Here is a 15,440-nt window from a genome sequence, read left to right on the forward strand (position 1 = left end):
TAACCCTGGTCAAACGGGCCCACGACCTCCAAAGTCTGATCCAAAAGTTCCTATGGGTTCTACAAGGTATAGGACACTCTCCTGCAAGTTTAGTCCAAATCAGACGGTTAGATAGCTCACGATCGCACGATCTGACGGTTAATATAAAATATAAACTTTAAATTATTTAATCGGAACATCCAGGGCTCTGATTCATGATCTGTGAATTCCTACACGATCCTAGAAATACCTAGATTAACATATATTATATTCGAGACCATCCAACGGTCCCAACCTATCGAACTCGGATAACGCACAATATACAAAAATTCGTTCGATAGTCAAACGACGTCCGAATTGAGATCCGCGAAATCCTATGCACTTGTGACAACCTAAGGATCGCATCGAGACATAGTGTAACTTCACTACCCTCGTCCACGCACCGCCACACGCGCCGGCAGCGCTGAGTGCCCAAAGTGATTACGCATCGCCGGAAAATCTCAAAACCGCGGCTCCAAACTCCTACCCTAGGTATAACACCCTATTTGGAGCCACTTTTGTTCTTGGACCTACCCCAAAAACTGACCGGAAGTGGCCGAAATTGCGATCCCAAAATTGACCGAAATCCAATTCGAAAACGAGATACCTACGTTCAAAATCGATGCAATCCTACCCAACCATCAGCTAGAGCATGGAAAATAGGTAGAAATCCATACCTTACTCGCCTGAATTGGTGGCCGGAGGAGGGAGATCGATAGCAGAGAAATTCAGACGATACCGGCCGCTTCTTCTCCATTTTTTGGCGATACCGCGGTGGCTGGAGGCGGGAGCTGGCTGGGGTTGGAAGAGGACGACAGCCCGATCATTTTAGTACCAACCCCGTCATCATCGGTGGCCGGAGGAGAGAACGGTCGGCCAAAACGTGGCCAGCTGCCACTGCGCGCGTGAGAGAGAGAGAGAGAGAGAGAGAGAGAGAGAGAGAGAGAGAGAGAGAGAAGAGAGAGAGAAATTTGATTTTTATAAAAATCGCATTTCGAAATAATTGCGATTGTGCCACTGGGTTTCTTTTGACCATATCTCTCTCGTTACAACTCCGATTCGAGCCCACCACGTGTCTACGAACTCATCTCAGTACGACCTATCCAGTCATTGCCCCAAACTCTCTCTGGGTAAAAAAATGACTAACTTACCCCTACCTCAAAGGTAAATTTGTAATTTCACTTAAATAATTTAAATAGGGGATTAAATTTGGAGTCGGGGTGTTACAATTGAGCTTGTCTCGAGGCCCTCATGAAGACGCAAAGTGATGATGTCCACTTGAATTGTGTAGGTCAGTATTCCACTTGTTGAATACTTTATTGTTGTGTCGGCAAAGATATGACTATCATTTTGGTCAGCTTGTCATACCCCATGAGTTTCTATTTATTTAATTTTTCAAAGTAGGTTTTCTATTTGGGCACATAGGCATATATAGACGTCAAGCCTACAAACGAATTCCCTAACTACACCACAATTGTTTCTTATTGAAGGTGAAGGTCCTTGCAATTTCTCTCATCAATATCGTTGGAATGATTGTACAACAATGCCATTAATGAGTTGCATCCATTTGTTCATATCTCATGACAAGATACTTTGCATCTTGAGTTTATTTAGAATCAAATGATATAAACGTTGCACCTCCAAGTGCTTGGGTTCTTGACTATAGAACTTACTGCCTTTAGCTGAAACAATTATAATTTAAAACCTTTCAGACAATATATAACTCTTTGGGGAAGTGATCCTGACACAGAATGGAATTCTCCCCATTTTACATGCACATTTCCTCATATGGTATCAGTCTTGTCTTCTCTCAACTAACAATTTCCATATTACTTGTGCAGCACTCTTGACAGTGTTGGCTCGGAGAGGGCATTTCGGGGCTGCATATGCAGTTGATTTAAATAGCATGTGTTCATTCGAAGGAGATAGCTTTGAGCAAGCAACAGGAAGGCACTTGAGTCAAAGAAACCCAAGTCCTACCACACACGCGTGATGGTATGATTTTTAGTTGTTGATCAATCTGACTGTGGATTGTTGTTGCTCTGCTACGACCTAGTTGGTCCGAATTATTGTCAACTCGTGTACCTGAATCCAGTTTTTATTGCTTCCTTTTGTGTTTTTCCAGTTTACCATGTTTTATTTTCATCTTCTTTGCCATTCCATAGCAAGTGTAGTCCTATAAGTGAAAGTGTGGCTACAAGTCACATTGTGAATAAGATCAAAACCAAATTATGGCTATGATAGGTTAAAAAGTAGCTTTGATGATCAAAGTTATTTTGATGGCTACAAAGAACCAACATATAGCTATACGGCATGGAGCTAAACACTTATATGGAACTAGGTGGTGAGCGGAAATATGATGCAGGGATTATTATCACCCCCGTTTTGTTTCTTCATGGATGGGAACTCTGTCGTTATAGTCTCCATAATCATGGACGCTTTTTTGTCATGGCTGCGCTTTAGGGTTTAGGGTATTTTTCATACAACCAATTGTTATGTCTAACCCAATCACTTTCTTTCTAAACCCCATCTTTGTGACTTATATTGCACTTCACCTGGAAGTGATTATAATCCATCAAAACTTAATATTTTTAATTTGGCAAAATAAAGAAGGTAATATTCTTGCTATATTTCTCTAAATCAAACTATTTTTTATATTTATTTTTATTAGGGCCAACCAGAGAGGCATAAAACAACAGAGCTTGGATAAAGAATTCAAAGGTTCATTCAAGGGATTACCCTAAGAGCCACTCCACCCATTTGCCATTAGCCATGGCAAGGGGGGAGATAGGGCAGCCACTATTCACGTGAATAGTGGTTGCCCTTGCAAATAGTATTTTGTGTTTCCACCCATTGTCATGGCTAAGGGCAATTACTATTCATTTTTTTGTTTTTTCACAACTTTTTTTTACTTAAATAATTAATTTGGATAATATTTTCGGATAAGATTTTTTGGTTCCTACGTGTCAATACTATTCATATCGGATAAGATTTTATTTTATTAGTTGTATTGGTTGGTATTTATAGTAAAAAAAAAAGTATGAGGATTTGGTGTTAGAAGTGAAGAGTATTGGTTGGTATTTATAGACACGGGCGGACCCATAATTTTTTTAGCGGAGGTGCAATATTGGCTAAGTATGAAAAATGGTTTTTCGGAATAATAATTTTCTCAAGATAATTTTTGGCGGCTTTTATTCCTTACACATCAAATAAGAAAACTTGATTTTATGGGATTTTAATATGAAGTATATATTGACTTAATGAGCCATCATTTTTAGCCTAAATCGTATTTTGCACTAAAACCAATTTTTCATATTTTAATTTGGTGGAAATTTGATTTTCTAGTATTTTTATTTGAATCCAAATGGGGGGTACATCCTTATTTACATTGTAAACTTAAGTAAATGGAGTAATATAAAAATAAATGAAAGTAAGGTATAGAGAAAAAAAATTCAGTAATTTTTTTTAAAGTTTTTACGATGTTTTTTCATTTTTTTTATTGCAGAAAAATTGGCTGCCGTTGGATTGAAGGAAAAAATCATATCGGAGAGCCCAGACGCCGACACATGGAAGCTAGTCGTTGGTGGCTACTGTAGCGCGAGGGTGACGCCAGCGATGACATCACCAGTCCTCGGGCTCGCGCTTGGGCCAAACTCCACCCCGGGCCAGCCCAGTCTGGTGGCCCCCACCTCTTGCCCGGGCTGCCTTTTACTGCTGGAAACGCCTTTTTCTCCCAAACCCCCCTCCAGCCCGAGTCCAACCCTAGCTGCTGGACTTGCTCTAAGAGCATCTCCAGCGCGAGACCAAAACCAAGGGAAAGGCCCCCTTGGCGAGCCCAACAGCGCTCCAGCACGGGAGAAGCAACCCGGGCAACTGCTGGGTCCAACCAGCCCGGTCAGGCCCAAGGGCAAGTTCCGCCTAGGCTTCAGCCCTAGTTTTGTGACGTCAGCGTTGACATCAGCGCACGGTAAATCAAATTTTTTTTACTGTTGGCGCGTGAATTACACATGCCAAAGGCAAAAAAAATTTGATTTCCGCGCCCTGACAGAACCCAACGGGCAAGGGCCACTTGTCGCGACAGGGACGCTCCGATGGTTTTTTTGGCTAAAAAAATTCAAAAAAATTTTCTATTTTTTCCATATAAATGCCTAACCATTTTATTTACTTTCCACACCAAATCTTCATACAATTCTTCTCCATCCAATATTTTTTAGTCTCCACTCACATTATTCACTTTCTACACCAATTCTCCATACAAACTCTTCTCATTCCAATATTTTTTTACTCTTCACTCACATTTTTCACTTCCCACACCAATTCTTCATACAAACTCTTCTCCTTCTAATATTTATTCCTCTCCAGTCACATTTTTCTACTACTTTCCATTTGTATAAAAATAAAAAAATAAAAAAATAAAGGGCATCTTCTGTTGAAACCGGAGGCTTGTGGTCAACTCAGGAAAATATTGCGTTGTGTCAGTCTTGGGTGAACGTTAGTCATGACCCTATCACGAGCAATGAGATGAAGTTCCGTCATATGTGGAGCAAAATTCATGGAGAATTTTGTCAAAGATCGAGTTCCATTCAGACCGAAATGGCCTTATTGAGTAGATGGAAACTTCTGAATAAAGAGTTAGGGAAATGGAGAAATGCCTTGACAAAAGCAAGGGAGAACATTCGAAGCTGTCAAAATCTATCTGATGAGGTAAAATATTTATAATTTTCATTTTAATAAATTTAATGTAATTTTTTTATTGCATATTCTATTTCTTTTTCTTGCATAATCTTTTTTTTTTTTTTTTGCATTTCCAATTTGTCTATTTTCTTGCATAATCAATTTTATTCTTGCATTTCAAAATAGTTTATATTTTCTTGCATAATAATTTTTTTTTCTTGCACTTCCAATTATTTATTTTTAATAGATCATACAAGCACAAATGTCGTTCGGTGCCATGAGGCAAAGCAAAAAAAGTTTCATGCATTTCCAATGTTGGGAAGTTGTGAAGGATTGTTCGAGATTCAAAATTATCCCCACCGGTCCAACGGTTGTGTTGAATGAGACGCCGCTCCATGATTCACCATCAACCGATTCGCCATTGGACTCCCCAATGAAAACGAGTCACCACTCCCACGTCTACCGAGACCTATTGGGAGAAAGGCGGCAAAGGCCAAGAGAGGGGGCACTTCGAACAATGAATGTGTACAATTATTGGAGCAAATAACTAAGAACACCTCACTAAGAATTGAGAGAGACTTGAAAAGAGATGAAGCGGACAAGGCATGAGAGGAAGCATTTGTAATTCAACAGCAGCAGGCACAAGAAAAACACATGGATGATAGAGAGATCAAAATCATGGCCATGGATACGAGCCATATGTCTCCTGAAACAAAGGCATATTGGAAGCATAGACGAAGGGATGTGATGAGAAGAAAACTTTTCCATGACGACGGACCTAGCAATACGGATTGGCTAAATGATGAAAACCATTAGGTTGTATTGAAACACCTTTGTCATATGTTGTATTGTTGTATTGTTGTATTATCCTTTAATTTGTTGTATTGTTTCATTTTCATTAAATAAAAAAAGTATTAAATAATATGACTATTTATTAAAAATATTTGAGCATTAAAACAAAGACTAATTAAAAACAAACCTTAATTTATTGCAAACAACACACAAAACAAATCGTACATAAAAGCATAATAATAATAAAAAGTATAATTCCAAAAGACACCGCACACAATATAAAGCATAATTAAAAACAAAGCATAATTCCAAACAAAGCACTAATCTTGACTTCATCCATTGTGATTGCCTTTCATCTCTCACAAGTGCTCAATCAAGTCAACTTGACGTCTCTCGTGAACATATGAAGATTGCATTTCTTGATAGCGATCAATCATGGGGTTGTTGAATCAACCATTCCGAACTCACGGTTCGGGCTCCATTGGTAGTCCATTTGGTTCCATCAGCCTTTCATATATTCTTGTCAACGCCGTGTTCATGGGATCGGGTTCAAACACCTCTGGAGCATCGTAGTCATACTCATCCTCCGCAATCATGTTGTGGAAGATGATGCAAGTCATCATAATACTCTGCAGCACCTCCTCATCTAGCATCCGAGCTGCACCCCTAATAATTGCGCTACGAGCTTGCAAGATACTGAAACACCTTTCCACGTCTTTCCTGTAACCTTCTTGAAAGGAAGCAAAGCTTCTTTCCTTATCGGATTGGGGATTCGAAATTGTTTTCATGAATGTCGTCCACCTAGGATAAATTCCGTCGGCAAGGTAGTACGCACCAGAGTATACGGTATTGTTGATTTGGTACGTGATCTGGGGGGAATGACCTTGCAATACCTCGTCGAACACCGAGGATTGACCAAGGACATTGAGGTCATTCTGAGATCCAGCAACCCCGAAAAAGGCATGCCAAACCCAATAGTCAAATTTAAGCTACGGCCTCCAAAATTATACTTTTTTGGCCCTTTCGATTCCCGTACTCTCCTTGTCAAGCAGTAGGACAATTCTTCCACTGCCAGTGCATGCAATCAATGCTTCCGATCATGCCTGGGAAACCTCAAGCCTCTGCTTTTTGAAGCAGCCTTTGCATGTCCCTCAGCGTGGGTTTGCGAAGATACTCATGTCAAAGGAAATCAGATTTAAGTGTCAGCAGATTCTTTCATTAATTAGATACATGTATATGTGGTAGGTGAGCTGTTTTCAGGGGCTGAATATCAGCCTGTGTTCTTTCCTAATTAACTTGTATTCTGTCCATATAATGGGCAATTCTCGATGAATAGAGATACATTTTTTCTGAAAAACTCTAAATTGTCATGGTATCAGAGCTATAGCTCTGAATTATCTCTTGCTCTCAAGTCTCTTAGTCTTGGTTATTCTTGATCAAGTTCTCTTGACATCATGTCTTCAGATAAGTCTGAGGTTTCTTTGATTCGTTTCAATGGCAAGAACTACTCTACTTGGGCGTTTCACTTCGGGATTTTCGTCAAAGGTAAGGAGGCGTGGGGACATGTTGATGGAAGTAACCCAGCTCCTGACAAAAACAAAGACAAAGACCAGCACGCCAAGTGGGAAGTCAAGGACGCTCAAGTTATGACGTGGATTTTAGGATCTGTCGAACCTAATATCATCTTGAACCTTCGATCATCTCAGACTGCAGCTCAGATGTAGACTTACCTGAAGAAGATCTATAGTCAACGAAACACTGCTCGTCGGTTCCAGCTTGAACATGAATTGGCCGCTCTCCAACAGGATAGCCTTTTTATATCTGATTTTTACTCTAGATTCACTAATCTTTGGGGTGAATACACTGATATAGTTTATGCTGACTTACCATCCGAAGGTCTTAGTTCTGTTTAATCTGTCCATGAAACTACCCAGAGGGATCAATTTCTAATGAAACTGAGACCTGAATTTGAAGGCACCAGATCCAATCTTATGAACCGAGAATCTGTCCCCTCCTTGGATACATGCCTCAATGATCTCCTTTGCGAGGAACAACGCCTTCTCACTCAAACCACCATGGAACAACGGTGGTCTGCATCTGTTCCTGTGGACGAGGCAGGGATATGAGCACTGTTCAGTGTTTTTGTTGCAAGGGATTTGGTCATTATGCTGCAAATTATCCCCTAAAATTATGCCACTACTGCAAAAAGGATGGCCATATCATCAAGGAATGTCCTACTCGACCCCCCAAGAAATCAGAGACCACATATACTGTCTCCGTTGGCTCTTCTAGTGCTGGTAGTTCTGTGACTGCAGTACCGCTGACACAAAGTGCTCCTGTTCAACCTGTGACCCCTGACATGATTCAACAAATGATCATTTCTGCATTTTCAGCTTTAGGACTCTCAGGTAAACCCTTCTCTAGATCATCTCCTTGGTACTTTGATTCCGGGGCTTCCCATCATATGACAAACAATGCTGATTCTCTTACCAATGTAAACAAATATTTTGGAAATCTCAAAATTCATACTGCTGATGGCAATCATTTACCTATCACGGCCACTGGTGATGTTTCTTCCTCTCTCACTGATGTCTTTGTATCTCCTGGTCTTACCACCAATCTTATGTCTGTCGGTCAGTTGGTTGATAATGATTGCAAAGTGGAATTCTCTAAATCTAGTTGTGTTGTGCAGGATCAACAGTCAGGGAGGATGATCGCGAGGGGGCCTAAAGTGGGACGTCTTTTTCCTCTTCAATTTCCTTTGTCTTCTCTTTCACCCTTTGTCTCTTGTAATTCTGCTCATGTTGATTACCGAGCGTGGCATAAACGTCTCAGACATCCAAACTCTACTGTACTTCATGATTTACTGAAATCTGGTTTTCTTGGGAATAAAGAATCACCATCTCTTAGTGCTGTTCAATTTGATTGCAATTCTTGCAGACTTGGCAAAAGTAAGACTCTGCCATTTCCTATTCACACACCCCATGTAGTCCAACATTTTGATTTGATACATAGTGATATGTGGGGTATGGCACCAACCACTTCTCATGCTAATTACAAATACTTCGTCACTTTTATTGACGACTATAGTCGTTTCACGTGGATATATTTTCTACATTCTAAAGATGAAGTCTTTTCTGTTTTTAAGATTTTTCATGCATATATTCAGACCCAATTTTTGGCCCATATCAAAATCCTTCGTTCTGACAATGGGGGTGAGTATATGTCTCATTTGTTTCAGGACTTCCTACAGACTCATTGCATCATCTCTCAACAGTCTTGCCCTTCAACACCTCAACAAAATGGGGTGGCTGAAAGGAAGAACCGTCACCTTCTTGATGTTGTTCGCACTCTCCTGTTAGAGTCATCTACGCCCTCTCGTTTTTGGTGTGAAGCTCTCTCCACTGCTGTCCATTTCATCAACAGGTTGCCTTCTCCCACATTACACCACAACTCTCCTTTCACCAAGTTATTTGGTCGCCCTCCATCTTATTCCAACCTTCGTACATTTGGTTGTGTCTGTTATGTTCATCTTCCTGCACATGAACGCACAAAACTCACGACTCAATCGATCCAGTGTGCTTTCCTAGGATATTCAGTCCACCAGAAAGGTTTTCTTTGCTACGATCCAAATTTGCGACGCATTCGAGTTTCTAGAAATGTAATCTTTCTAGAAAATCAGTATTTTTTTCCCACGCATCAGGACCCCGTTTCTCCTTCATTTTCTGTTTTGCCTATGTTTACTAACTCTTCTGCAGCTCCTGTTTTAAATATCTCTTCTCCAGCTCCAGTCCCTTCTCAGCCTCTCTTAGTGTATCAATGACGCTCCTCCGCCACTTCCCATCAACCTCCAGCACCTCCCCAGCCCCCTCCAGCTCCTTCCCCGACTGCTGCTTTTGTTCCAGCAACTGCTCCTCCCCCTCTCAGACAGAGTACTCGGGTTCGTAGACCACCAGATAGGTTTGGTTCCTCTCCTCTTTCCCTCTTCACTACCACCTTGTCTTCTATTTCTCTTCCTTCGTCTTATACATAGGCCATGAAGCATGAGTGTTGGCAGACAGCGGTTGAAACTGAGCTTCTCGCACATGAGGAAAACCAAACTTGGGACGTTGTTCCATGTCCCTCCTACGTGAAACCCCTTGGCAGTAAGTTCGTGTTTTCTGTCAAGCTTCATTCTGATGGGTCCATAGACCGTTATAAGGCTCGGTTAGTGGCACTTGGCAACAAACACGAATATGGTCTCGACTATGATGAGACCTTCGCACCAGTTGCCAAAATGACCATTGTCCGCACCATACTCGCCCTTGCTGCATCCCAATCCTGGCCCTTACATCAAATGGATGTCAAGAACGCATTCCTCCACGGTGATCTCAAGGAAGAAGTTTACTTAACACTTCCCTCTGGTATGCCTACTTCCTCCCCTAATGATGTTTGCAAACTGAAACGTTCTTTGTATGGTTTGAAGTAGGCCCCACGAGTATGGTTTGAAAAGTTTCGCTCCACTTTGCTTGGTTTTTCTTTCACTCAGAGTCAGTATGACTCCTCTCTTTTTCTACAACGGACATCCATGGGTATCGTTGTTCTTCTTGTTTATGTGGATGATATTGTCATCACTGGCTCTGACTTGGAGGCAATCTCTGCAATTCAGACTTTGTTGCATTCTACTTTCCACATGAAAGATCTTGGTCAGCTCACTTATTTCTTGTGTTTAGAGGTCCATCATCAACCTCATGGTCTCTTCTTGCATCAGCACAAGTACGGTCAAGATCTGGTTCAGTTAGCCGGCCTCACCAACACTACTTCCGTTGACACCCCCATGGAACTTAATGTGAAATATTGACGTGACGACGGGGAGCTTCTTGAGGATCCTACTACCTATCGGAAGCTAGTTGGTAGTTTTATCTATCTAACCATCACCCGACCAGACATCTCTTATGTTGTTCACACTGTCAGCAAATTCATGCAAGCCCCGAGGCATCACCATCTCTTTGCCGTTCGCCGCATCGTTCGCTATATTCTTGGCACATCTAGTCGTGGCTTGTTCTTCCCTATAGGTTCTTCTCTTCAGCTTCAGGCCTATAGTGACGCTGATTGGGCCGGTTGCCCAGACACCAGGAGATCTACTACTGGCTGGTGTATGTTTCTTGGTGATGCCCTTATCTCTTGGAAATGCAAGAAGCAAGACCACGTCTCCAAATCATCCACTGAGGCAGAGTATCGCGCCATGTCTGCTGCGTGCTCCAAGATCATTTGGCTGCATGGTCTCCTCACAGAGCTTGGGTTCAGTCCACTTCATCCTACTCCACTGCATGCTGACAACACAAGTGTCATCCAAATTGCAGCCAACCCCGTCTATCACGAACTCACCAAGCACATCGAGGTTGACTGTCACTCCATTCGAGAAGCCTATGATCATCAGGTTATCACCCTTCCACATGTCTCCACTACTCTGCAGATTGCCAATATCTTCACCAAATCCATGCCACGTCAGCGCCATCATTTCCTCGTTAGCAAATTGATGCTTGTCGATTTACCATCATCAATTTGAGGGGGGATGTCAAAGGAAATCAGATTTAAATGTCAGCAGATTCTTTCATTAATTAGATACATGTATATGTGGTAGGTGAGCTGTTTTCAGGGGCTGAATATCAGCCTGTGTTCTTTCCTAATTAACTTGTATTCTGTCCATATAATGGGCAATTCTCAATGAATAGAAATACATTTTTTCAAAAAAAAACTCTAAATTGTCAACTCCCTCGTGTACAAATTTTCCGCTGCATCACAAAATCTCACCAAGCACTCTAGGATAGTTGATTTTTCCATCCTTGCAATCTCATCCACCTGCTCTGCAAATGCCCCATAAGCAAGCATCGGCAAAACAACTGTAAGTTTTTGTTCCGGGATAAGACCCAAAACTCCAACAGCATCATGCTTTTGAATGAAGTATGTGTCGTAATTATAAATATCATGCATGATTTTTTGAAACAAATGTGGCTACATTCTATATCTCTCTCGAAACTTATGAACAAGATATAACGAATTTGGGATAAAGTAATCCTCCAAGAGATTCTTATCCCGAGACTCCCTACATCTGTCCACATTTTGGGCACGAGGACGACGGTGTTGCGTTGATTGATTAAGCATACACACCGCTGCTGCAAGCCTTTGTTCCTCTTCTTCATCGGCGTCCTGATCTTCTTCATCATGTCTATACCGGATTTCTTCCCTTTCTTTCTGTTGCCTCTCCAACACCTTCCTCAATTTTGACATTGAGAGTAGAATGTGTTTTGTAAAATCTGATAAATGAAGGAATAGATAAGAGATTGTGTGAAAGGTATGAGTTGATGGTGTAGTTTTATAGAGGATTCAGAAGATAGAGATGACATGTGGCACAATTTTAGAGGGTGAAAATCTTATCTGAAATCTGAGATTATAATTTTTTTTTTTTTTAAATATCTGAAAATCTTATCTGACATGGGACACGTGGCACAATTTTAGAGGGTGAAAATCTTATCTAAAATCTGAGATTATAATTTTTTTTAATGAATATCCGAAAATTTTATCTGGAATAAGACATGTGGCAACCAAGATTCTCATCCAAAAATCTTTTCTGAAAAATAATGGACACGTGACAACCAAAAATCTTATCATAAAATTTAATTACAAATCATTATCAAAATTAATAGTTTAAAGTATAAAAACATAGGAAATAAAGTACAATGAATAGTATTTGTCTTAGATTTGCCCTAGACTTAGCCCTCATGGGTGGAACCACAAATGGCAAGGCTGCCACTATTCAAGTAAATAGTGGCAGCCCTTGCTTGCCCTTGCCCTAGACTTAGCCCTTATGGGTGGAGTTGCTCTAATGAGAAGATAAATAAAGTCCTTTGCGTGGTTGTTCAGTTAATAAAAATCAATAACGGTGGTTTTGACCCAAAACAAAAAAAAATTCAATTATGGTGGCTTGTGGAGGACAAAAGTTAAGCATATCTTAGCAAAAAAATTAAAAGCAATCCGGATCCAAACTATTTAGCCTTCAGATTTAATTTTGGATTGGTACCCAACAATAACAAGGAACATTTGAAGACATAGTAAGTGTGCCATGAAAATGGCCTTACTGAAATGAAGAATAAGCTTCCCACAAAACTTCTACTTCCTTGTTAAAATCTAAGCTATTGTTGCAACATAAATCATTTCCAGCTAAACATAAAAGCAGAACAGGACTTAATACAACCTTTAACCAAATCGAACTAAGTTTGCAGTGTGAACGTCATCTCAAAAGTCTGTTTTTTTGAAGAGGATCTTCAGAAAACATAATTTGTTTTCGTCGTTCCTGAGCTAGTCCATAACTTTCCGAACATTCATCTCATCTACATATCTGTGAAAACAAAATAATCAAAATCTGTAAGAACAATACAAATTGATAGAAAAGGCATGTTCCAATAAAGTATACAGCCCAGTTTTCTTACTTTTAATATTTTACCTTTGAACTCAAATCCATGATGGCATCGTTAAGAGAAACAAAGCTTGGAATATGCACAAAAGCTTCAACCATTAATGGTATCCCATCAACCGCTGCCGGGATGGAGCCCCTTTTTCCAGGAGTATAAACCCTCAGTTTATACTTTTGAAAGAACAAGACTTTTCCCTTCTTGGTAAATTTCAATACTTGGGTAGCAGAAGAGCTAGCTGAGTAACCAATCACCTGTTTAAGGACAAGCTCCTTGGTCCAAGACTCCTGCACACCATAATCCTTCATCACCCAAACATTGACATTACCTTTGGAGGGGACAAATATGGAGAGCCAACCTTTCAGGACCCCAAGGCTGATAAGAGGTTTTTCCAAAGACCAAGGCGGCAGCGGCAACTCTTGGAAGCGCTCACTTTCAAGATCAAAGGCACAAATCAAAACAGAGTTGTCACTGCACTGAGAAATCCAATGAAGAAAACCATTATGGAAAATCCCACATGATTGGTACCCAAAAGGAAAAGGGTACACAAAATTCCCAACATTTCTCCAACCCCCAGAGCCAACAGTCAAAACCATTATCTCCCCTTGGTTACATCCTTCACTAGGAGATGAAACCAGAACTAACTTATAAGCATTGACATCATTGATGGGACAAAACCCAAACCCCGAAAGAAATGGAAAATCAATTTCCTTGGGAAGTTTTGGAAGAGTTAAAGACTCACCCAAAACAGGGTTGGAGACGTAAAATCGGCCATAGTTGATCCTGTCGTATAGGCAGAGGAAGCCATTGCAGGAACCCACGATTTGTACACCAAGAGTTGGGACATTAGGGTCTTTATGAAGCTTAATGACAACGTCATTCCTGTTAGAAGCGTTGTCGAGGTCGATCAAGAAGAGGCCACTCGAGTTGGGGTTTCTGGAGCTGCTGTTTTGGAGCAAAAGGCAAGTAGGTGTTTCTGAGAAGAGGTATTTGGTGAATTCGGGGTCTGAGAGCGAACAACGCCAAGACTTGCACACACACCTGCATTGGATGAGGGTTTTAATTGGGATTTTGCAGAAGATCTCAACAGTCAGGTGGTTTGGCAGTTGTAGGATGTAGGGCTTCATGTCCTTTCTTCTTCTTTCTTCTTCTTCATCTTCTTCATGCTCATTTGGTGGGTGGCTGTGCAACAGTTTGGTTTTCTTCATGACTGGGCTTTGCGTCCTTTCTTCTTCTTCTTCTAACGTATATATATTGACGTTAGAATTCATGAATTATGGAGATAATAGGTAGAATCGTGGGGTTTAGTTTTTGGAATTTTCTCTGCCTTTTGGCACGATCTATCTGTTATTCTCATACTCTAAAATATCGATAATATCGACAAAATATCGAGGATATTATCGTTTTTTCGGGTCAATGATATTTTGGAATGTATCCATACACATATTATATAAATATCGATAATATCAATCCTTTTGAAGAGTTATTTACACTAACACCCCCTGAGGTTTCTTGTGTTGTAAAAAAAACCCTCAAGTCTCAAAAATTACACGAACACCCCTTGAGGTTTCAATTTGTTTTCACAAAACCCCTTTTCGTTGATTGTTTGTCCAAAATTGATGATTTCATTGGTAAAAAAATTATACAAATGACAAAATTAACCTCAATGAAGTATATGCAATCTAATCTCAAAGGCCAATTTTGTCATTTGGATAATTTTTTTTGTATAAAATCATCAATCCTTTGATGAAAAATCATTGAAAATGAGTTTTGTGAAAACAATTTAAAACTTCATGAGGTGTTCTGGTAATTTCTAAAACCTATAGCAGTTTTGTGAAAAAGCCAAAATCTTCAAGAGGTGTTAGTGTAAATAACTCAAATTTGAACCTTATAGGAACTCTATGTGGTACTAAGTAACTCATGTATCTTACCATGCAATGTATAAAGTGTGAAATATTGTAGTCAATCATTATAAATAAATGATTATGGTGTGTTTAATATTCTTTCATTAATTACTACATATTTTCTACACTCGCAGTGTTTGTCAACTCGCTAAATAATCAACTTAAATCAGTTAAAACCATCATGCAATGCATTTCCTTCAAATTTTTGTGATAAAGTAATAGATAATTGACTAAATAAACATCCTCCAAAATTTCAAGAAAAATTTCCAAGTTTTTCTTACAATTTTCGTGGTTTTTATTCAATTTTTATCGATATCGATAATATCCCGATATTTCCATCGACATTTCCATATTTTTGGACTGCCGATATTTCCGGAACCATCAATATTTTAAACCTTGGTTACTCTCATGTTCTCATGGGTAGAGTTTACTCCACTATCATTCTAATGGGTAGGTTTTTTTTTCGAGGCCTGGCCTGTTGAGTTACCTTTTGTTTTCTAGAAACTTGATATTTATCTTTTCACTTGCTAATTGGCATTTTTTATTTTAGTTAAATTTAAAAATATATAAAAATATAAAATTAAAATTAAAAAAAATAGAG

General features: G+C 39.9%; 1 protein-coding gene across 1 annotated transcript; it reads right to left on the minus strand.

Annotated features, from left to right (window-relative positions):
* Positions 11,479–14,143, minus strand: LOC18787850 (F-box protein At3g07870). Its single transcript, XM_020554266.1, has 3 exons — positions 12,968–14,143; positions 12,859–12,862; positions 11,479–11,780 (listed from the first exon to the last, which is right to left on the minus strand). Exons 1-3 carry the CDS (start codon positions 14,141–14,143, stop codon positions 11,479–11,481), a joined length of 1,482 nt encoding a protein of 493 aa, XP_020409855.1.

This window comes from Prunus persica, chromosome G1 (assembly GCF_000346465.2).
Source record: "Prunus persica cultivar Lovell chromosome G1, Prunus_persica_NCBIv2, whole genome shotgun sequence".
NCBI lineage: Eukaryota > Viridiplantae > Streptophyta > Magnoliopsida > Rosales > Rosaceae > Prunus > Prunus persica.

Excerpts from the sequence above, each read along its gene's own strand:
- LOC18787850 (XM_020554266.1), bottom strand. The coding sequence starts at position 14,143 with ATGAAGAAAACCAAACTGTTGCACAGCCACCCACCAAATGAGCATGAA.